General features: G+C 36.1%; 1 protein-coding gene across 13 annotated transcripts in view; it reads right to left on the minus strand.

Moving 5' to 3' along the window:
• Positions 1-23825, minus strand: part of PIBF1 (progesterone immunomodulatory binding factor 1) — a 212218-nt gene that overhangs the window by 81379 nt on the left and 107014 nt on the right. For all 13 annotated transcript variants that reach the window (XR_003791696.1, XR_003791697.1, XR_003791695.1 and 10 more), the window contains one exon: positions 4025-4190. Coding sequence is in view for 9 of the 13 variants with exons in the window: in XM_029209987.1 (XP_029065820.1) it covers positions 4025-4190 (166 nt within the window). In the remaining 4 variants the exon portion in view is untranslated. The remainder of the gene's footprint in view (positions 1-4024; positions 4191-23825) is intronic.

Below are 23825 nucleotides of genomic sequence, written 5' to 3' on the forward strand. Positions count from 1 at the left end.
ATGGAAATTGGAGTTATTTTATGTAAGAACAAAAAATCCTGAATTTTCCTATGGTAACTCATTGAAGGAATCACTAGGGTGACAATAATGAATTCACTAAAACAGGAGACATTTCTAGTAACAAAGGAATGTTCTAATGCTTACATTAAATTCCAACTACCTAGAAAGTTTACTTACTAGTACAGACTAAATTATGGGGTGGTATTACACTTACTTCCTAACACAACATAAGTAATGTAGTATTTCCTGAGAAGCAATAGAATATTATGGTAAGAATATGGTTTGGAGACAGAAAGATTTGGATTTCAGTCCTGGCTTTGACACTTATTCGTTGTGATCTTAGGTAATTATTCTTTCTATGCCTACCTCAGAGTATTGCTGGAAGGATTACGTGAGAGGATAAACTCACAGTGCTTAGCAGAGTATCTAGAACATAGTAAAAGTGCTGAAAAATATTATTACCACTGCAGGAAATACAACTACGAGAACTTTGTATTAAATGGTTTGTAAAAATGAGATGTACTGCTTTAATTATTCTGAATTCTCTATTAGTTTCTTTAATGACAAAGTTCACCTTAACAAATATATGTGATTGTGTGCTTCCTGTGATGGCGAGAAAGAAGATGTGGAAGATCTATTTACAGTTTTTAACAAGCAGAAATTTTGATTTAATATTCTTTTAATCTATTCCATCTCATTTTCTTCCATTATTTCCATCAGAACCCCCCCCCCCCCAGGGACTTCCCTGGTGGTCCAGTGGTTAAGACTCCGTGCTCCCAGTGCAGAGGGCATGGGTTTGATCCCTGGTTGGGGAACTAAGCTCCCGCATGCTGCACGGTGCGGCCAAACAAATAAATTAATTAATTAACCCCCCTCCCCCAACCCTAGATAAACTAAACATCATTCCCACCCTCCAAATACATTCCTTTGAAGGGCGGAGAAGAATAACATGGGAATAATATCTGTAGTATGATTTCTAGTGTCCCTGATTGGGTCAGAAAAAGAAAATTCCTGTTTTAGCATTATTCATTCTTGCTGGCTGGAAATGTTTTCTAGAGAATTTACTATAACAAAATCACCGCACAGTTTAACAATCTGGAGCTTTCAGAGAGTTCACTACATTGCGATGTAATTCATTAAGAATCTGGTGGCTGAATTCCTTGTCAAAGAGAGGATCAGTAAGGATAGTGTTAAATGGCAATTCCTACAGCACAGCTGATACCTTTCATCTGTACCCCACTTTCTCCAATAAAAATACCACACAAAGAAAAAATGCAGAAATGGATATATAAAGAGATAAAGAATCAAAATGCTGAATATGAGATATTTCATAAAATACTATTTTAAGAAGAGACTTAAAAGTAGTATTAAATTGAGAGGTACAATTTAAAATTCTCATTCATAACATAGAGAAGAGATTGTAAGAAACTTTTGATTTGGGGTACCTTCCAATACCTCAGTACCCCATGGTAGTGAATTCTCCTTTATTATGGATTTGTCTGAGTAGCTGCTATGAAAAAATTTATTACAGTTTCTGAAAAGCCATTGAAGAACTTGATTCTTGGATGCATGGAAGGCTACTACATTAAAGATTCTTTAGGAAAAAACCAGTCTATGAACATTTGAGTTTAAACACGAATGCAAAAAATAGGTCAACTGCTTTTAGGAATCCATTAAATATCAAGCTTTCACAGTGGATATCTCCTTCCTTTTAATAATAATACAAAATTATATAAAATTATATAGATAACACATATATAAAATGAATGAAAATACAAAATTACAGGTCAATAATAGCTTTAAAAAGAGACAAAAATATAAAGCCAGTGTTTTGAAAGCTTTTGGCAATTGATAATTAAGAAAAAATAAAACAAATTGTTCCCAAGTTATAAATCAATGAGAATACTGGGTAAAAGCCACTGAAAAGTACATAATTATAGCAATCTCTACTAAATTCATTATAAATAACAATTGTCTAAGATACCTTCTGCTATCAGAAAAATGGATTCAAACAATGGTATTATATTAGCTTTCATCAAACCAGTCACTCACTCATTAAATACTTATTGAACATCCACCATGAGTGAGGCACTGTGTTAGGCACTGGTGACACAGTAATAAATAAACAGTCCTTGTCCTCTCAAAGATCCTAGTTTAACAAAGGAGAAGCTGTAAAGAAACTCCCCTACAGCTTCAGTTTCATCAACCAAAGTTTTTAGAATCATGACATTTTTTACAAAGTTGTTTTTCCATGCAAGACCTTTACACAAGAGAACACAATAATTATTAGTCACCTGCATCCACAGACCAAGTGGGTAGGTCTATGGGAAAGTGGTTTTCATACCACTTTCCCATAGACCTCCTAAAGTCACAACCTTTAGGAGGTCGTGAAATCAATTTAAACTCCAACCAGCTAAAAATAATAGAATAGAATGGTTTAGAAAATATCAGCACTGTATGTTGTGAAGTACTGGTTAGTGAAATGTTTGTTTCAGTACAGAGAGAGGGGAAGTGCTTCTTTACCTTCCTAAATATAACCCTACCCCCCCCATCCCAAACACATCCTTAAGCACAGCCATCCAATGTGAAAAGAAAAAGAAATTGCTAGGAATTATAAAATTAAACCATGAAAAATTTGCAAAAGATGAATACAAAATCAGAGCTAATCTAATCTAAAATGTGTGGGAGAGTCGGCAGTAGCAGATTATGACTGCAGCAATTTCCCAAAGAAGGTACCTGAAGAAGTTTTAAATGCTGAACACTGCTTTGTTTAGAAGTAAGCATCACCTACAATTTTTACTTACGTTTCTTTAAATGTGTATTATTTAACGTTGTTTTTATGTTTTTCCCTAAGGCTTTATTTTCTGAGACTCTATTTTGTTAGTTTTACTTAACAGAGTACTCTTCAGAAATGAAATTTCTGAAAGATTGTTGTAATGAATACTTACATCATTAGCTAATTAATCATGTTAATGATATTTCCATGTTTTTAATTTTTAATGGTATTACTGCACCTTTCATTCCATGTTTTTAATTTTTATTATTATTTTATTTATTTATTTTTTAAAGATTTTATTGATGTGGACCATTTTTAAAGTCTTTATTGAATTTGTTACAATATTGCTTCTGTTTTACATTTTGGTTTTTTGGCCATGAGGCATGTGGGATCTTAGCTCCCCAACCAGGGATGGAACCCACACCCAGTGCATTGGACGGCGAAGTCTTAACCACTGGAACGCCAGGGAAGTCCCATGCTTAGTTGCAGCATGTGGGATCTTCAGTTGCGGCATGTGAGACCTAGTTCCCTGACCAGGGATCGAACCTGGGTCCCCTGCATTGGAAGCATGGAGTCTTAGCATGGACCACGAGGGAAGTCCCTCATTCAGTGTTTTTATTTTTTTAATTTTTTATTATTTTTTAAATAAATTTATTTATTTTTGGCTGAATTGGGTCTTCATTGCTGCACGCGGGCTTTATCTAGCTGCAGGGAGCGAGGCTACTCTTCATTGCTGTGCACAAGCTTCTCATTGCAGTGGCTTCTCTTGTTGTGGAGCACGGGCTCTAGGCATGCGGGCTTCAGTAGTTGTGGCACATGGACTCAGTAGTTGTGGCTCGCGGGCTTAGTTGCTCCGCGGCATGTGGGATCTTCCTGGACCAGGGCTCGAACCCTGTCCCCTGCATTGGCAGGCGGATTCTTAACCACTGTGCCACCAGGGAAGCCCTCCATTTTCTAGCTAAATGAGATTTCCGATTTAAGGGTACTTTTGCCAGTATTTTAAAAACAACAAACAGACCTATGGCAATTTGCATTCCTTTTCTTAGAAATGGTCCATTCCTTCTTTCCACCTCTTTATCTAAAAGAGGAAGATATGTCCTCTTGATAAGAGATCTTTAAAACTTAAGGACACAGGCTTGTTCTCATACATAACACAAATATTATTTATAAAGCTCAATATGATACAGACCTTGTACTTATGGAGCTTACAGTCTGTGTTAATTTTAAAAGAAAAGCTTGTATATGTACCTCCAATTTTTTCTGATATTTTTCACATTCCAACTGACATTGTGTGAGATTTCTTGCAGTCTCCTCTTGTAGAAGCTGAGCACGCTCACTTTCAAAAGATTTTATTTTACTTTGATGGAGAAATTCTGTTACTTTGCTTTCTGTACTAAGTTGTAGTTCTCTGTACCTGAAAGAAGAAAATTATGAAACACTAAAGAAATCTCGATTTATAGAAACATAAACATTACTTCTACTTTTTTCTATATCCCCATATTATTATGCAGTTAATAACTTTTATTTATTCAGCAAAGCTTTTGTAAATAATTTAGAGAGGCATATGTATGGAAATATGCTAAGTCCAGGAAACAAAACATACCAATTAAACTTCCTCTACTCCTCCTTTCTTTTCATTCCTTCCATCCAAAAATAGTTATTACCTCTCTATGATTATTATTATTTTGTAAGACATTTAAAATAAAAAATGGTAAGAACAAATTTCAGTTATATTGCTTAAAATGACTTAATTTCCATATATTTCATAGGCCTTCTTAAATCTATAGCATTGTTTCCAAACTTGCTATTTCATCTAAGTCTAAATAATATCAGATGGAGAAGAATGGCGTGAAATATGCACATTAACCTGCATCTTCTTGAGATATTTGTAAAATAAATTTTTAAGTTAGTAAATATATATATCTGAATATTACAAGAAAACACAATGTACAAAGTACAAAGATAAATATAAAACGATAAGCAGTCTATTACAACACAGATAGAAACATTCTCTTCATTCCATAGGTATAGCTAGTAATGAAAACATTTCCATTTAACATATAAATCACTGCATATTATAGATTTGAAAATGCTTCAAGTTGACTGTGTTCTAACAGAAAGCAAACAAAGACATATTACACCTTTTCAGGGAGCTATTATGAACCCAGTATAATGCTAGATGTTCCTAAAATTCATTTTTTCAAATATTTATTGAGCTAGACACCATGCCAGGCAAATATGTATACAATGGAAGACAAAATAGGTTTTCTTTTTTTTCTTCCCCCTTAAAGAACTTAGTTTTCGGGAGTTCCCTGGTGGTCTAGTGGTTAGGATTGGCGCTTTCAATGCTGTGGCCCAGGGTTCAGTCCCTGTTCCAGGAACTGAGACCCTGGTTGGGGAACTGAGATCCCACAAGCTGCGTGGCGTGGCAAAAAAAAAAAAAAAAAAAGAACTTAGTTTTCTGGGGAAGAGAGGAAAATATACATGAAAATTCAATAGAATATGGTAAGTGCTCCAATAAGGTAATCCCTAGGTTCGATGGGAACCTACAGGAAGAAGATTTAACTCAGTTTGTGCAGGTGTGTGTTTGTGTGTGCGCAGCAGGCAGAGGTACAGGGTGGAAAGTGCTCTCGGAAGTAGAAACAAGAGTATGTGCAGGGCGGGAAGCAGAGAGCATAGTCTGTTTTATTCACAGTATTTCATTTAATCCTTACAAGAGCTCTATTAGGTATTTTGCAGATGAAAAACCAGAGGTTCAGAGATTAATTTCTTTAAACAGGAAGAAGGTGCTGGTAAATTTCAGGTGGGGTCTCAAATTCAGCTATGTTTGAGTCTACAGGAATGATCTTTCCACTATTACACAGTACTCTTAACTGACATTTCTGAGTTCAGATAAACTTTCAAATGTGTTTTAAAGGTCATTTCACTCTTGTAAGTGACAATAACATTCAAAGTATAACCAAAGAAAATAGGCATTTAGATACTTGCTACAGGCTACTTCACTCTTGGTACTCTTATCTTTAGTAAAAGCATCTCACAATCAGATTGGTGGAAGTTCCATTCAAGCATATCGCTACACATTATTTAATTCATACCAAGGCTTTAAGGTGAGTGCAGCTTGTGTCTTTAACTTTCTGGAAAGTCCAGGCATTAATTTTATGTATGTATAAAAGAACAGCTAGGTCATATGGTCACTCCAGTTTTAACTTTTTGAGGAACTGCCAAACTGCTTTTCAATGTGGTTGCACATTCTCACCAGCAATTACGAGGGTGGTAAGTTCTCCACATCCTTATCAAAACTTACCATTGTCTCTTTGATGATAGCCATCATCATGGATGTGAAGTAGTAAAAAATTATTTTACTCAAAAATTTATTAATTCAACAATTTACTGACATGAAAATGCCCTGTACTCCCTGGGGTAAATTGTCTTATAAATGCATAAAACGTATGTGAAATCCATACCTATTTGTATGTTAAACTGTGAGACACACTAGACTTTATTACTGAAATATATTCTTGATAAGTCATTTGGAATGTGCTATTTATCTTTAAAAGAATTTGTTTCGAAAAAATTAAACAGCAAAGTTTGCCTTTTTCTGGATTCAGGACATTGTGGTTAATTCTGAGGTCAATGCTAACTCCAAACAGGAAATGAAAGACTTAGCTTTTAGATTTCACCTGCTCTTCTTATTCATTATATGACACTTGAAAGTTACTTTTAGCACTATTATTCTTCCCCTATACTGAACAGTTAAGTAGTTATCTCCTAGAAATTTGAGGATACTAAGTTTAATAAAATGACACTTCTATGAACCAAATGATAATTCTTTTTAACCAGATATACTTATTTTTTATTTTTTTATACAGCAGGTTCTTATTAGTTATCTATTTTATACATATTAGTGTATATACGTCAATCCCAATCTCCCAATTCATACCACCACCACCACCCCCCTCAAATGATAATTCTAAAGGACTCATCTATTCTCATGTTGCTTACACAGTAAAAGAAAATCTGCCTCAAATCATTCTGACTTTGTAATAATAGTTACTCTTCTAATTTAAGTTGAACTGTGAAAATGCTGAGGAAACATTAGAGCTGCAAAAGCAGTTCCAGAGTGAGGAACAGATGACAAGGGTACAGGCTGACAATCTCAGGTAACTTCCTCCTACTTGTTTTGCTAATATAACCTGTCACATTTTACTTTGTTGACTCAGACTTCTCATTTTATCCTCTTAATATGAACATCTTATTTGAACTAAGTCAATAGTATTCACATGTTAACAAGTTTATGTTTGATATCCTAACTCAGCATAGTAACCTTAAGAGGTCACATTTCTTACAAAGTTAAAGTATAATCAGAATCTCCAACTATTGTTAGCCCAGGCCCCCAACGTGACTAGATGAGTCTTTATGCTAGCTGGGTTTTTAGTTTTCATACGACTTTCTCATAAATCACATACTACTTTAAAAATAGTAATATAAGGACCTAGAATGAACTGTTTTTGCTCTCAAGGAATATTCACTGCAACGTACTTTGGGCTGGACAAACAAGGAGAATTTTACCTGTTAAAAGGTGAAAATCAGCAATTAGACAGGAAACAACAGAGATGTTAACCCATGAGAAATGCTCCCAGCTATGGTGAATTAAACTCCAAGCAGCATGGCATATTCTGCAGTGCCGAGAAATAACTGCAGGAGAGACATCAACATGGAATTCTGCTCTCAGAAATGGGAGAGCTCACTTGAACAAAAGCACCAGATAAAACACTAAATAACAACAGGTTTTCATAACAATATTTACATCAGCAGTCTTTACATATATATGATGGTGAAAAGTTTGCTCATTACACTCTGATGTACTAAGCCAAGCAATGCTTGTTTATTCCAATCTCTATCAACAAGATTATCACTGGTACGAAAGTCAAAGACTCCTATAATTATTCATTTTAGTTTTTATTGCAATGAGAAACAACAACTGATCTTTGAATTTTATCCACAAAATGTTCATTGCTTCTTCAATATTAAAACTGGATATGGGACTTCCCTGGCAGTCCAGTGGTTAAGACTCCACGCTTCCGCTGTAGGGGTCACGGGTTCGATCCCTGGTCGGGAAACTAAGATCCTGCATCCTGCATGCCGCGTGGCATGGCCAAAATAAATAAATAAAATTAAAAAAAATAAATAAAAAATAAAACTGGATATTTATTCTGAACCCAATTATCTAATCTCATTTCCTAGATAGACTTTCTAAGGCAAAATACCCCCAAATATTATATTAAGTGGTAAGGTTCCTATAATCACCAGGACCAGTAAGTGGTCCTTCCATTAAGATTTTCTGAGAGCTGGTCCAGTTTAGAAGTAAGGCAGTGAAGCAGCTGAGGCAAGGCATTTGTCTATGTTCAGGAGAACAACTATAGATAGATAAAGAGCACAGGAAATAACACCTGCACAAGGAAGATTGGTAAAAGAAGTTAAGCAAAGTAACAGTATTTCCAGTTACAGGAAAGGGTTCAGGGAAGGATTTTAGTAGTTAGGCATCAGTTAGATTAAGTTTTGAAAGGGACTCTGGGTCAGTATAGAGAAAATACTTGTGGGGTTTAAAAGAATACATGGGAGCAGGTAGTCATGGCTGGACCATTAAATCCTTTGTGTTGGGGAGGATAATTTAATTCTAAATTCGACAAGAAACTGGGGCATATGCTGCTGATAAACTTTCTACGTGTATAAAAAAAAAAATTGCTTTTAAACAGAGATGGGCCTGAGACTCCAGATAGGGATTTCGCTGTGGGAAACTGGAGTTGACAAGGGCAGAAGCTGCCATCTCTAAGCAACTGAGAATCAATCTTGCTTACCTGAGTGGGAAACTGATCCCATTTTATTCTGGTGTTTCGGGCTCCTCTTTCTCCTTATTTTATTTTTTGCGGTACACAGGCCTTTCACTGTTGTGGCCTCTCCCGTTGTGGAGCACAGGCTCCGGACACGCAGGCTCAGTGGCCATGGCTCAGGGGCCCAGCCGCTCTGCGGCATGTGGGATCCTCCCGGACCGGGGCACGAACCCGTGTCCCCTGCATCGGCAGGCGGACTCTCAACCATTGCGCCACCAGGGAAGCCCTCTCCTTATTCTTCTAATAAGGCTTCATTGAGTTGATGTTCAATTCCCTTTGAATTATTCATTTTAACTAATCCACACCTTAACTACTCTTTGTCCCTGCTATTTGTAATCTCAGGGGATAAAACTGATCTCCATTCTATTTACAGAGAATTTCGGTTGTGTTTCTGAACCTGTTCTACATGTATTACTAGCCCTGTACCACATGCTGAAAATGCTTCTGGATGAGTCACTGAGTGATAGTTAACCAAACCCTAAGATCCACTTATGCCAATTAAGAATTGAGGGGGGGAAAAAGAAAACAGGACACAAAAACCTGTTTGTTTGGATTTTCTGCTTCTATGAACTGAGGAAAAGCTAATCATCTTAGGTTAAAGATACTAAACCACTGATTTTTCAATTATCCCTAAATATTTTTTTTGCTCTCAATAGTATCTATCTGTATATCTATATTTATAGACCCATATCTAATCTTATATTAACTGGTATTCTATCAACTACATATTTAAAGCATAATGAGTATGAAGTACAAGACACTTAATACTTTTTACAAAAGTACACTTTTTATTTCCTCTTTCATATCTGCTGTTTTATATAGGACTAACTTTCCATTAACCAGAATATTTCTTTCTTTCTTTTTTTTTTCTTGTTTCTCTTTCCTTTAATTCTTTTTTTTTTGTGGCCATGCTGCACAGCATGAGGGATCTTAGTTCCTCCACCAGGGATCGAATCCATACCCCCTGCAATGGAAGCGTGGAGTCTTAACCACTGGAACACCAGGGAAGTCCCAACCAGAATATTTCATTCCTCAACATCTAATTCATTTAAAAATATTTATTGTGCACCTAAATGTGCCAGATACTATTAGATACCAGAGAACCACAAATAGCATCACTACTCTTTAAGGATCTCACATTGTAATGATGAAAAGGCAAACAAACGTAAGGTGATAAGCTAATAAATTCTAATAATAATAATAGAGTGAGGGTAGAGAGAATGATAGAGATATTAGTGGTGGTGTTATGTTAAAGACGTTGGGCAGGGAAGGCATCGCTCTGTTAGAAGGTGATATTTGAGCAAAGGATTTAATAAAATCTATATTTTAAAACTAAAATAAGTGATTAATAAAAAAATAGTTACTGGCCATGTAAAGATTATATGTATTATATAAGATTTATATAATAAAGACTTTTTCATTTTAAAGAGATACAATGTTAAAAATATGAAGGCAATAGGAGTCCTTCACACTGATTTGAAACTTGGTATCTTAAACCAGTAGTTAAAATTACCTACCCAAACTATACTAATGGATTTACTAGAGAGTCTAATCTATATGAATTGTAACTAGAACAAAGAGGACTGAATTTTTAACAAATGCATTGGTGACATCAGGATGAATGCTACTATTTCACAGGACTGGGAAATAGACACTTATTTGAACAAACAATTAGATCAACTTAAGAAATGCTTTGAATTCATTTTTATTCTGAAGTAATTCATAAGCCACATAAGAAATGTCCTTTCATCATTTATAGTGTGTCTTTTTGAAAACAGCTTTACAATTTTTGTCTTGATTATACAAATAATACATTTATTATAGAATTTTAGAAAATACAGAAAATAGAAGAAAATGTCAACTGTAAGCTCATAATGATAATTGCTGTTTATGTTTTTATATATCTCCTTCTCTGCACAAGTAAATATTTTCAAGTTTTTATTTTTAATTCTGTAATTTATCACATCCATTCTTAGGGAAAAAACTTCAAATATTACAAGTAAAGATTAAAGACCTCCTATTTATCACTTTTCTGTGCATCCTCATTGTGGTTTTTCTTTTCTTTTCTTTTCTTTTTTTTTTTTTTTGCCATACGCGGGCCTCTCACTGTTGTGGCCTCTCCCGTTGCGGAGCACAGGCTCCGGATGCGCAGGCTCAGCGGCCATGGCTCCCGGGCCCAGCCGCTCTGTGGCATGTGGGATCTTCCTGGACCGGGGCACGAACCTGTGTCCCCTGCATCGGCAGTTGGACTCTCAACCACTGTGCCACCAGAGAAGCCCTCTTTTCTTTTTTTTAAACAATACATGTGTATTATACACAGAAGGATATATCAGTCTCCTTTTTCATTTTTTAAAAAGTGGCTCATGTCACATACAGTCTGTAATTTTTTTTCACCTAAGAATATGTTTTGGGATCCATCCATGTTTCTACTTCATTCTTTCCATTTGCTACACAGTAGATCACAATGTGGACATAATCATTTAATTCTATAATTCATTTATTTTATCCTAAACTGATGAACATTTAGATTGTTTCCAATTTTTAATTACACACAGTGCTTCAAAGGCCACCATAAATAATTCCTCCACTTCACGAGCGAATGTTTCTCTAAGAAAGATCATCATGGAGTAGAATTGTTGAATCAAAAGATTTAAAATTTTAAGAGATACTGCCCAATTTCCCTCCCAAGTGGCAATATCAATTAAAAATGGTACCAGAAGTGTATGAAATATGGTTCCTCTACTTCCTCACCAATATTTGATATTATCATATATAAACATGTTTGCTATGCACATTATATATGTAAATTATATATTCATATAGAATTCGCTATCCTTTCCCCCCTGATATAACTTAAAAATCTTCCTATGCTATTAAACACCTTTTATAAATATTATTTTTATTGGCCACATAATTTTCCATTCTTTATTATTCCTCTATTGTTAGACATTTAGCATCTCCCAAATTTCTTACTTCACTGTTCATACCAAATAGTCATACCCAGTTTATTCTTTACTCTGAGCAAAGTATGAATTTCCAGAAACAAAATACATCTTTGAAGGAAGAAGGCTCTTACAATTAAAGGCTGTGCTATAAAGTAACCATACTGAGCAATGCCAGGATAGTTGGGAAAAGTATATGAGGCCCAAATGTGTCTACTTTGTGGAGGATATTATTGTTTGGATCCATATATCCTGATGTGTTTCTTTAAAAAAATATAAACTTGACTCATTACGTATGCACATATTTAGACATGTATCATGGATATATCTAAAATCACATAAGGACATTTACAGATATCTAAAAAGAAAAGTGTACATTTGGGAGAAATGATATTACTGTAGGTAAAGGTATCTGGGAGATGGGAGGGTGGAAATAAAGTTACTCTTTTTACATTATGTGGTTTGACTTAAAATTAATTTTGCTAAAGGCGACTCAAAAATTTTTGATATGGGCAATTAAAAAATGTAAACTTAAGCACTTTCCATTTAAATAATTTTGGCTGACATACATTTTACTTCTCAAAATAAAAGTATTTATTAGCCAAGTAAGGGATGAAGTACTTATCACTACATCATCACTGTCTAGTAAAGCTAAATCTTTGGTTGGTTAAGTTTTTTAATATCCTGAAAACACCTGAAAGATCTCTGAAGCCAGAAATAAGTACTCCTGCTCTACCAGACCTAATCTATAATTTCTAATCCATTACTTTAAAAAAGCAAACAAAACAAAACAAACCCCAAATTAAAAAACCACAATTTTATGTAGTTTTACATATTTCAAATTAATGCACATTTATATTTACATTTATACAAATTAACACCAGAACTTACAATTGAATTTTGAAAGGAGGATTTGTGAAAATTTCTACAGGTATTTCTTTAAAAATAACTTTTCATATCATTATATCTTTAATATTTAAATATATAGTTATATTCTTCAATTTATGAATTTATATATCAGTTGGAAAGGGGAGTAGGTCAGAATCTCCTATTATTCGGATTACATACTAATTTACTATCCTGTTAATATGCCCTCCCACTGGGAAGTGTTTGTTTTCTAATCGAGAATTGCTGTATGTAATGAGAGAAATTTACTGATAGGACCACGTTGCCCATGTGAAAGCTCTGAAGGTAGCAAACATGTTTAAAACAATTAATATATATTAGAGAATATATCTGAAATTGCTTTCTTTTCATTGACATTGAAATGGAAAGTGTTATTTTAAAGATTTTCCTTTTATACATTATTGCTACCTAGTGTTCTACCAACTGTTCTTTTATTTTTGTCATCTCGATATTACAAAATTTTAAAATATATACTTAGATACTGAATCCAAACTATTTTCAGTGAAAATTAGAAGAGCAATGACTGCAGTTTAAAGATATATATATATATATATAACATTACAGAGAAACAGAATTCTAGTAATTCTGGTCTTTCCATTTCAAGTGTGAAATTTTCAAAACTGAAAAAGCAGGCAGAAAAAACATAAAACGACCATCAATGTTGCAACAATGATTACTACAGGACATGAGGAAGGAATTTAAAAGGCGTTTGGGTATCTGTCCAAATGCTTCTGCCATTTAGATGATTTCTTCAACAAGTCCACTGATCAGCTGTAATACTACATCTGTCATTTTTGGCTTACAAGCTAATTCTTAAATGAATGTGAGAGATCTTTTTTTTGCTGAGTTAAAAATGCTGAGTATGTTTAACAACTGTACCATGGATTTATAAGAATTTCAAGCATGCATTTAGAGTAATTCAATGCATCTATCATATCATGATCAAATAAAATATGTAATGTCATTAATAAACAATATGTAGTAATATTTGGCTGTCTATAAAGGCAAAAAATTGATACCAGGCATGTGAAGATAAAAGTAAGTACTTAAGTGAAACAAATATAATGAAAGGAATGTAGCCTTAAAATAAATCAAAGCATGCATGAGATAAAATTAGAGTAAAATATTTTATAACAGTGTTTGAATGGGGAGCTGTTTTCTCTTTGGTGGCAACATGACAACACTAAAAATTCAACTTGAATCATCCTCTGAACCAAGAGTATTTATTATATCAGTGCATCAGAGTACTCAAAACTATTTCATGCTGCTTTCAATACAGGCCCTAGAGTGTTAGGCTACATTAAAGAAAAAGATCAGAATATTATAAAGCTGAATCTAAAAAAAGTCATTAAGTTTGCTGTATGTACTTTCCTCTCAACTTTGTTGTGAGCCCAAAACTGCTCTAAAAAAATGAAGTCTTAAAAAAAATTCATAAGAAAATACACTTTGGGGGGATGCTTTTATGAAGAATAGTGTCAGGTATGAACAAGCAGAATATAAGCTAATCATGGTTTTGTCCTATTTTTCCAGAAGACATAGTGCAAAGAAAGGATATCAACTTACTACAGCTAACACACAAAGTACTGTATAAGGCAAAAAGGAATATAAAGGTCATTTAGACTAACTTCCTATTAACAGGCAAAAACTACAAACCTTAACTTATATAAATGTGTTTTGAAAATAGGCTAAAGAATTCCACGCGAACTCTCAGAAAATTCCTGAATAGGGATCTAGAAACCAGAGTCCTGGGTCTTCAAAATCATAGAGTTTGATAGTAGAGCTGGATCACTAGGAAGACTTTTTTATTTTCTAAGTGTGAGGATGACTCCTAAGCTTGATTCCATCTGCCCAATCAGGAATGACCTCAGAACCACTTGTGGTACTTGTAAGAATTCTAGATGCCGCGGTTCCACCTTAGACCTACTGCATCAAAATCTCTAAGGATAGACTTGGGAATACTGAGTTCTAGTTGACTAAATGAGCAAATATAAGTGAAATGCTCACAACAGTGCCTTGTACAATTAAAAGTTACTCAAGTACAAGAATCTTGTTTAATGTATCTCTGGATTCTTAGGATCTAGTGTATCACCTGGTATATAAGAAACTCTTAGTGACTCTTTACTGAATGAATAAATGGAGTCATATTAACCATTTTGGGTGTTGTAAAACTGAAATTACTAAGTCGGTTCAAGCCAGGGTAGAAAACACTAAAGTATCATAAACTAATCTGATGAGGGACAATCTTTTCTGAAGTGTGACAAAACTAGTGAATTAAGATGATTATTTCCAGGTTTGGGTGTCAGTGTAAGATGAAAACAAATCACGGGGAATGAAGGAAAAAGAAACCAAAATGATGGGATAGGTATGAACGAGCTACAAGAAAGATTAAAGTTTCTAAAAATGTAGTTTACCTAATGGCTAAGGTGGTAGGATGGAGATGTGACCACATTCAAAAAACATTTAAAAAACAGACATACAAACAAGGAGCAAAGTTAGTGTGACATGATAGCATGATATATCTAAATTCTGTAAGGAGTTAAAGTTGTTGCAAAATGTACACACAATTTAAAAAATATAAGTGCAACTCACTAGCATGAATGTCTCTCATGAAGGCATGTAAAACAGAAATGAAGAAGAAAAACATAACATAATAATGAGAAGAACTAAATCACTCTGTTAGGTCTACTTCCTCGTCTCTAAATTTCTCTCATTAGACTTAATGGACTAAATAACTGCTTATTAGTTTTTCTATACAATACTACCTTGGGATTTTCAAACAACTAGATAGATAAGACAATATTATGTTAGCACAGTTAACATATCATGTTATTATCATACTTTTTATCTTCTACAGCCGTTTGTCAAATGAGAAAGCTTATAAAATTTCAGAAAATGTCTGCATACCTAGGTATTTATTTAACTGTCTATTTATGGCTACAAATGGATCAGGATAAAAATGAAATAATAAAGTATCTCATATAATCAAAGATAAGTATTAATTGAATGAAAAAAATTAAACATAAAAAAAATTAAACATTAAAAAAATCTCACATTAGTACTTTGAAGAAATGCTTTCTCCCCTTAAATATTTTCCGGAGCCTCACCTGTCTCCCTATACTTTTCCTATATATACCCTTCCATCCCAGCAACTGTTGGTTGCTTCTCGTGCTCCTCCTCCCTAGGCTGGGGGAAAGTTGGCACTTTTATTACCGCCCACCGATTACGGCCTGCCGCCTCTTCCTTTTCTCTCACTTGCTATTCTAACCGAGACCCAAAGCAGTAGGAGGCTTTGGGTCTCGGTTAGAATAGCAAGTGAGAGAGAGGTTTGTGATCAAACGTCAGAGATGAAATCTATAGGATTTTACTACAAGGAAACTTGAACTGGCACGACTCCTGTCAGCATGTGTACAAAACAATACAAAGGAAAGGAGCCCAACGTTTTAGTGCCTTATGTTTATATTTGCTATTCATGTATATATATGCTTTTCACTTAATCATCTCTAAAATTTTAACACAGAGTTTCAGATTATTCTCTTTTCAGAGATAAAGAAACTGAGACTTAGGAAAGTTAGTAACTTGCCCAAGTAAGTAACAAAGCTGGAATTTGCACCCAGGTCTGCCTCAAATTTCTGGGCTCTTACCCTATAACAACCTGTATCCAAGAGAGAAAAAAAATTTTAAATAAAAATAAAGTATGTACCAAAAAGATATACACAAACTCCAGCAATACCCTGTTGGCAGCTAAGTGTGGACAGACACAACTAAAGAAGGAAGACAGCAGAGGCAAAGGGCATGACTGAAAGGTGAAAAAAGAAGATGAAACAGGCCAGGGCTGTCCACGAAAAGAATCAAACACACAATGACTCCCCATGGGGAGAGTAAACCTGGGTTTAGGTGTGGGGTTTAAGGAGGTTCAAATCATTTAAAGGTGTTATAGATGTCCTAGAAAGAAATCTAGAGAGAAAAGTTATTCCTGTTGCTTTGGACAAAGTTGGCTCTGTGCCCCACCAATACCTACAGTACGGGTCTGAATATAAGATGAGGCCTTTCCCTCAAATCATTCGGAAGGCAAAAAGGGTGTCACTTTTTCTTTGAGTTTTCATAAAATCCTTCCCATTGAGTATTCTCTCAATAGCTTTATTTGGAAATATAAGACACTGTGTAGGGAGGACACATTGGCTTGCAAAGACCATAATCAACGCAAATTTTGATGCTAATATTGTTCTCTTAAAAGAATCAATAAATATAGAAGCAAAGATACTTAACACATATAATAATTATTTCTGGGATGCAGCCTCACAACTACACCACAAGCAGGTGTTAAAGATTATCTTAAAAAAGAAACATAATCAATCACACTGTGAAGATCACAAACACACCAAAAAAACAAATGGAAAAAAATTGTTTTTGAATGGATACTGTGGCAAAAGATGAAAATCTGACAACAGTACCATCTAGGGATTCCAACAGTGAAAAAATATAAAAAGCAGTGAACTTCCTTCCCCGTATTGTATGACCTATTATATCAGACAGGCTAACACTGGTACATCACAAAGTACTCTTTCCACTGAAAGGCAGATGATGTCACTGATTTTGTCTCCAGAAAGAGGGCAGACAGCAGAAGCAAGGACTACAATTCTGCAGCCTGTGGAAGGAAAATCACATTCACAGAAAGATAAGATAAAATAAAAAGGCAGAGGATTTCGTACCAGATGAAGGAACAAAACAAAACGCCAGAAAAACAACTAATGAAGTGGAGATAGGCAACCTTCCAGAAAAGGAATTCAGAATAATGATAATGAAGATGATCCAGGACCTCGGAAAAAGAATGGAGGCAAAGATTGAGAAAATGCAAGAAATGTTTAACAAAGACCTAGAAGAATTAGAGAAAAAACACCGAGAAGAATTAAAGAACAAACAAACAGAGGTGAACAATACAGTAACTGAAATGAAAAATACACAAGAAGGAATCAATAGCAGAAAAACTGAGGCAAAAGAACGGCTAAGTGACCTGGAAGACAGAATGGTGGAATTCACTGCCACAGAACAGAATAAAGAAAAAGGAATGAAAATAAATGAAGACAGCCTAAGAGACCTCTGGGACAACATTAAGCAACAACATTCACATTACAGGGGTCCCAGAAGGAGAAGAGAGAGAGAAAGCATCTGAGAAAATATTTAAAGATATTACAGATGAAAACTTCCCTAATGTGGGAAATGAAATAGCCACCCAAGTCCAGGAAGCGCAGAGAGTTCCAGGCAGGATAAACCCAAGGAGAAACATGCTGAGACACATAGTAATCAAACTGGCAAAAATTGAAGACAAAGAAAAATTATTGAAAGCAACAAGGGAAAAATGACAAATAACATGCAAGGGAACTCCCATAAGGTTAACAGCTGATTTCTCAGCAGAAACTCTACAAGCCAGAAGGGAGTGGCATGATATATTTAAAGTGATGATGGGCTTCCCTGGTGGAACAGTGGTTAAGAATCCACCTGCCAATGCAGAGGACACGGGTTCAAGCCCTGGTCCAGGAAGATCCCACATGCCGTGGAGAAACAAAGCCTGTGCGCCACAACTACTAAGCCTGTGCTCTAGAGCCCGCGAGCCACAACTACTGAGCCCGCATGCCACAACTACTGAAGCCCACGTGCCTAGAGCCTGTGCTCCGCAACAAAGAGAAGCCACCACAATGAGAAGCCCACACACCGCAACAAAGAGTAGCCCCTGCTAGCCGCAGCTAGAGAAAGCCTTGTGCACAGCAACGAAGACCCAATGCGGCCAAAAAAAATAAATAAATAAATAAAAATAAATTAATTAAAAAAATAAAGTGATGAAAGGGAAGAACTTACAACCAAGATTACCCGGTAAGGATCTCATTCAGACTTGACAGAGAAATCAAAAACTTTACAGACAAGCAAAAGCTAAGAGAATTCAGCACCACCAAACCAGTTCTACAACAAATGCTAAACGAACTTCTCTAAGTGGGAAACACGAGAGAAGAAAAGGAGCTACAAAAATAAACCCATAACATTTCACACCAGGAAATCTGGTCTGAAAGGATGGGTGTGAAGCCTCTGCACGCGCCACCCTCTGAGCAAGCGAAGCCAGACTAAGCCCAAAGGAAAAAAATATCCTACACTATTAATAAAAGAGCACTATCGAGTCTGGACCTGCCGAAGAGGCAAGAGACTTTTTCTTCCCTCTTTGTTTCCTGGTGCGCGAGGAGAGGGGATTAAGAGCGCTGCTTAAATGAGCTCCAGAGATGGGCGCGAGCTGCGGCTAAAAGTGCGGACCCCAGAGACGTGCATGAGATGCTAAGGCTGCTGCTGCTGCCACCAAGAAGCCTGTGTGCGAGCACAGGTCACTATCCACATCCCCCTTCCGGGGAGCCTGTGCAGCCCGCCACTGCCAGGGTCACGGGATCCAGGGACAACTTCCCCAGGAGAACGCACGGGTGGGCCTCAGGCTGGTGCAACGTCATGCCGGCCTCTGCAGCTGCAGGCCCGCCCCGAACTCAGTGCCCCTCCCTCTCCCCCCCAACCCGCCCCCCCACCCCCGGCCTGAGTGAGCCAGAGTCCTTGAAGCAGCTGCTCCTTTAACCCCGTCCTGTCTGAGCGAAGAACAGAGGCCCACCGGCTGACCAACATGCAGAGGCGGGGCCAAATCCAAAGCTGAGCGCCTGGGAGCTGTGAGAACAAAGAAGAGAAAGGGAAATCTCTCCCAGCAGCCTCAGAAGCAGCGGATTAAAGCTCCATAATCAACTTGATGTACCCTGCATCTGTGGAATACATGAATAGACAACAAATCATCCCAAATCGAGGAGGTGGACTTTGAGAGCAAGATTTATGATTTTTTCTGCTTTCCCTCTTTTTGTGAGTGTGTATGTGTATGCTTCTGTGTGAGACTTTGTCTGTATAGCTTTGCTTCCACCATTTGTCCTAGGGTTCTATCTGTCCGTTTTTATTTTTTAATTTCTTTTCTTAATAAATATTTTTTATTGTAATAACTTTATTTTACTTTATCTTCTTTCTTTCTTTCTTTGTTTCCTTCCTTCCCTCCTTTAGACAACAAATCATCCCAAATTGAGGAGGTGGACTTTGAGAGCAAGATTTATGATTTTTTCCCCTTTTCCTCTTTTTGTGTGTATGTGTACGCTTCTGTGTGAGATTTTCTCTGTATAGCTTTCCTTCCACCATTTGTCCTAAGGTTCTATCCGTCCGTTTTTTTTAAAAAAATATTTTCTCTTAGTAATTATTTTTTATTTTAATAACTTTATTATATTTTATCTTACTTTATTTTATTTTACTTTATCTTCTTTCTTTCCTTCCCTCCTTCCTTCCTCCCTCCCTCCTTTCTTTCTTTCTTTCTTTTTCTTCTATTAATTCTTTCTTTCTACTTTTTCTCCCTTTTATTCTGAGCTGTGTGGAAGAAAGGCTCTTGGCGCTGCAGACAGGAGTCAGTGCTGTGCCTCTGAGGTGGTAGAGCCAACTTCAGGACACTGGTCCACAAGAGACCTCACAGCTCCACATACTATCAAAGGGCGAAAATCTCCCAGAGATCTCCATCTCAACGCCAGCACCCAGCTTCACTCAACGACCAGCAAGCTACAGTGCTGGACACCCTATGCCAAACAACTAGCACGACAGGAACACAACCCCACCCTTTAGCAGAGAGGCTGCCTAAGATCATAATAAGTCCACAGACACCCCAAAACACAGCAACAGATGTGGACTTGCCCACCAGAAAGACAAGATACAGCCTCATCCACCAGAACACAGGCACTAGTCCCCTCCACCAGGAAGCCTACACAACCCACTGAACCAAACTTAGCCACTGGGGACAGATACCAAAAACAACGGGAACTATGAACCAGCAGCCTGCAAAAAAGGAGACCCCAAACACAGTAAGATAAGCAAAATGAGAAGACAGAAAAACACACAGCAGTTGAAGGAGCAAGATAAAAACCCACCAGACCTAACAAATGAAGAGGAAATAAGCAGTCTACCTGAAAAAGAATTCAGAATAATGATAGTAAAGATGACCCAAAATCATGGAAATAGAATAGACAAAATGCAAGAAACATTTAACAAGGACCTAGAAGAACTAAAGATGAAACAAGCAATGATGAACAATGCAATAAATGAAATTAAAAATACTCTAGATGGGATCAATAGCAGAATAACTGAGGCAGAAGAAAGGATAAGTGACCTGGAAGATAAAGTAGTGGAAATAACTACTGCAGAGCAGAATAAAGAATGAAAATAACTGAGGACAGTCTCAGAGACCTCTGAGACAACATTAAACACACCAACATTCGAATTATAGGGGTTCCAGAAGAAGAAGAGAAAAAGAAAGGGACTGAGAAAATATTTGAAGAGATTATAGTTGAAAACTTCCATAATATGGGAAAGGAAATAGCTAATCAAGTCCAGGAAGCACAGAGAGTCCCATACAGGATAAATCCAAGCAGAAATACGCCAAGACACACATTAATCAAACTGTCAAAAATTAAATACAAAGAAAACAAATTAAAAGCAGCAAGGGAAAAACAACAAATAACACACAAGGGAATCCCCATAAGGTTAACAGCTGATCTTTCAGCAGAAACTCTGCAAGCCAGAAGGGACTGGCAGGACATATTTAAAGTGATGAAGGAGAAAAACCTGCAACCAAGATTACTCTACCCAGCAAGGATCTCATTCAGATTTGATGGAGAAATTAAAACCTTTACAGACAAGCAAAAGCTGAGAGAGTTCAGCACCACCAAACCAGCTTTACAACAAATGCTAAAAGAACTTCTCTACACAAGAAACACAAGAGAAGGAAAAGACCTACAATAACGAACCCAAAACAATTAAGAAAATGGGAATAGGAACATACATATCGATAATTACCTTAAATATAAATGGAATAAATGCTCCCACCAAAAGACACAGATTGGCTCAATGGATAGAAAAACAAGACCCATATATATGCTGTCTACAAGAGACCCACTTCAGGCCTAGAGACACATACAGACTGAAAGTAAGGGGATGGAAAAAGATATTTCATGCAAATGGAAACCAAAAGAAAGCTGGAGTAGCAATTCTCATATCAGACAAAATAGACTTTAAAATAAAGACTACTAGAAGAGACAAAAAAGGACACTACATAATGATCAAGGGATTGCTCCAAGAAGAAGATATAACAATTGTAAATATTTATGCACCCAACATAGGAGTACCTCAATACATAAGGCAAATACTAACAGTCATAAAAGGGGAATTCACCAGTAACACATTCATAGTAGGGGACTTTAATACCCCACTTTCACCAATGGACAGATCATCCAAAATGAAAATAAATAAGGAAACACAAGCTTTAAATGATACATTAAACAAGATGGACTTAATTGATATTTATAGGACATTCCATCCCAAAACAACAGAATACACATTTTTCTCAAGTGCTCATGGAACATTCTCCAGGATAGATCATATCTTGGGTCACAAATCAAGCCTTGGTAAATTTAAGAAAATTGAAATTGTATCAAGTATCTTTTCCGACCACAACGCTATGAGACTAGATATCAATTACAGGAAAAGATCTGTAAAAAATACAAACGCATGGAGGCTAAACAATACACTACTTAATAACCAAGTGATCACTGAAGAAATCAAAGAGGAAATCAAAAACTACCTAGAAACAAATGACAATGGAGACACGATGACCCAAAACCTATGGGATGCAGCAAGAGCAGTTCTAAGAGGGAAGTTTATAGCAATACAATCCTACCTTAAGAAACAGGAAACATCTTGAATAAACAACTTAACCCTGCACCTAAAGCAATTAGAGAAAGAAGAACAAAAAACCCCCAAAGTTAGCAGAAGGAAAGATATCATAAAAATCAGATAAGAAATAAATGAAAAAGAAATGAAGGAAACGACAGCAAAGATCAATAAAACTAAAAGCTGGTTCTTTGAGAAGATAAACAAAATTGATAAAGCATTAGCCAGACTCATCAAGAAAAAAAGGGAGAAGACTCAAATCAATAGAATTAGAAATGAAAAAGGAGAAGTAACAACTGACACTGCAGAAATACAAAAGATCATGAGAGATTACTGCAAGCAACTCTATGCCAACAAAATGGACAAGCTGGAAGAAGTGGACAAATTCTTAGAAATGCACAACCTGCCAAGGCTGAATCAGGAAGAAATAGAAAATATGAACAGACCAATCACAAGCACTGAAATTGAAACTGTGATAACATTCTTCCAACAAACAAAAGCCCAGGACCAGATGGCTTCCAGGAGAATTCTATCAAATATTTAGAGAAGAGCTAACACCTATCCTTCTCAAACTCTTCCAAAATATAGCAGAGGGAGGAACACTCCCAAACTCATTCTACGAGGCCACCATCACCCTGATACCAAAACCAGACAAGGATGTCACAAAGAAAGAAAACTACAGGCCAATATCACTGATGAACATAGATGCAAAAATTCTCAACAAAATACTAGCAAACAGAATCCAACAGCACATTAAAAGGCTCATACACCATGATCAAGTGGGGTTTATTCCAGGGATGCAAGGATTCTTCAATGTATAACAATCAATCAATGTGATAAACCATATTAACAAATTGAAGGAGAAAAACCATATGATCATCTCAATAGATGCAGAGAAAGCTTTTGACAAAATTCAACACCAATTTATAATAAAAACCCTGCAGAAAGTAGGCATAGAGGGAGCTTTCCTCAACATAATAAAGGCCATATATGACAAACCCACAGCCAACATCATCCTCAATGGTGAAAAACTGAAACCATTTCCACTAAGATCAGGAACAAGACAAGGTTGCCCACTCTCACCACTCTTACTCAACATAGTTTGGGAAGTTTTATCCATAGCAATCAGAGAAGAAAAGAAAATAAAAGGAATCCAAATTGGAAAAGAAGAAGTAAAGCTGTCACTATTTGCAGATGACGTGATACTATACATAGAGAATCCTAAAGATGCTACCAGAAAACTACTAGAGCTAATCAAAGAATTTGGTAAAGTAGCAGGATACAAAATTAATGCACAGAAATCTCTGGCATTCCTATACACTAATGATGAAAAATCTGAAAGTGAAATTAAGGAAACACTCCCATTTACCATTGCAACAAAAAGAATAAAATATCTAGGAATAAACCTACCTAAAGAGAAAAAAGACCTGTATGCAGAAAATTATAAGACACTGATGAAAGAAATTAAAGATGATACAAATAGATGGAGAGATATACCATGTTCTTGGATTGGAAGAATCAAGATTGGGAAAATGACTC

This window comes from Monodon monoceros, unplaced genomic scaffold (assembly GCF_005190385.1).
Source record: "Monodon monoceros isolate NGI ecotype Baffin Bay Population unplaced genomic scaffold, NGI_Narwhal_1 Super_Scaffold_8, whole genome shotgun sequence".
Lineage (NCBI taxonomy): Eukaryota > Metazoa > Chordata > Mammalia > Artiodactyla > Monodontidae > Monodon > Monodon monoceros.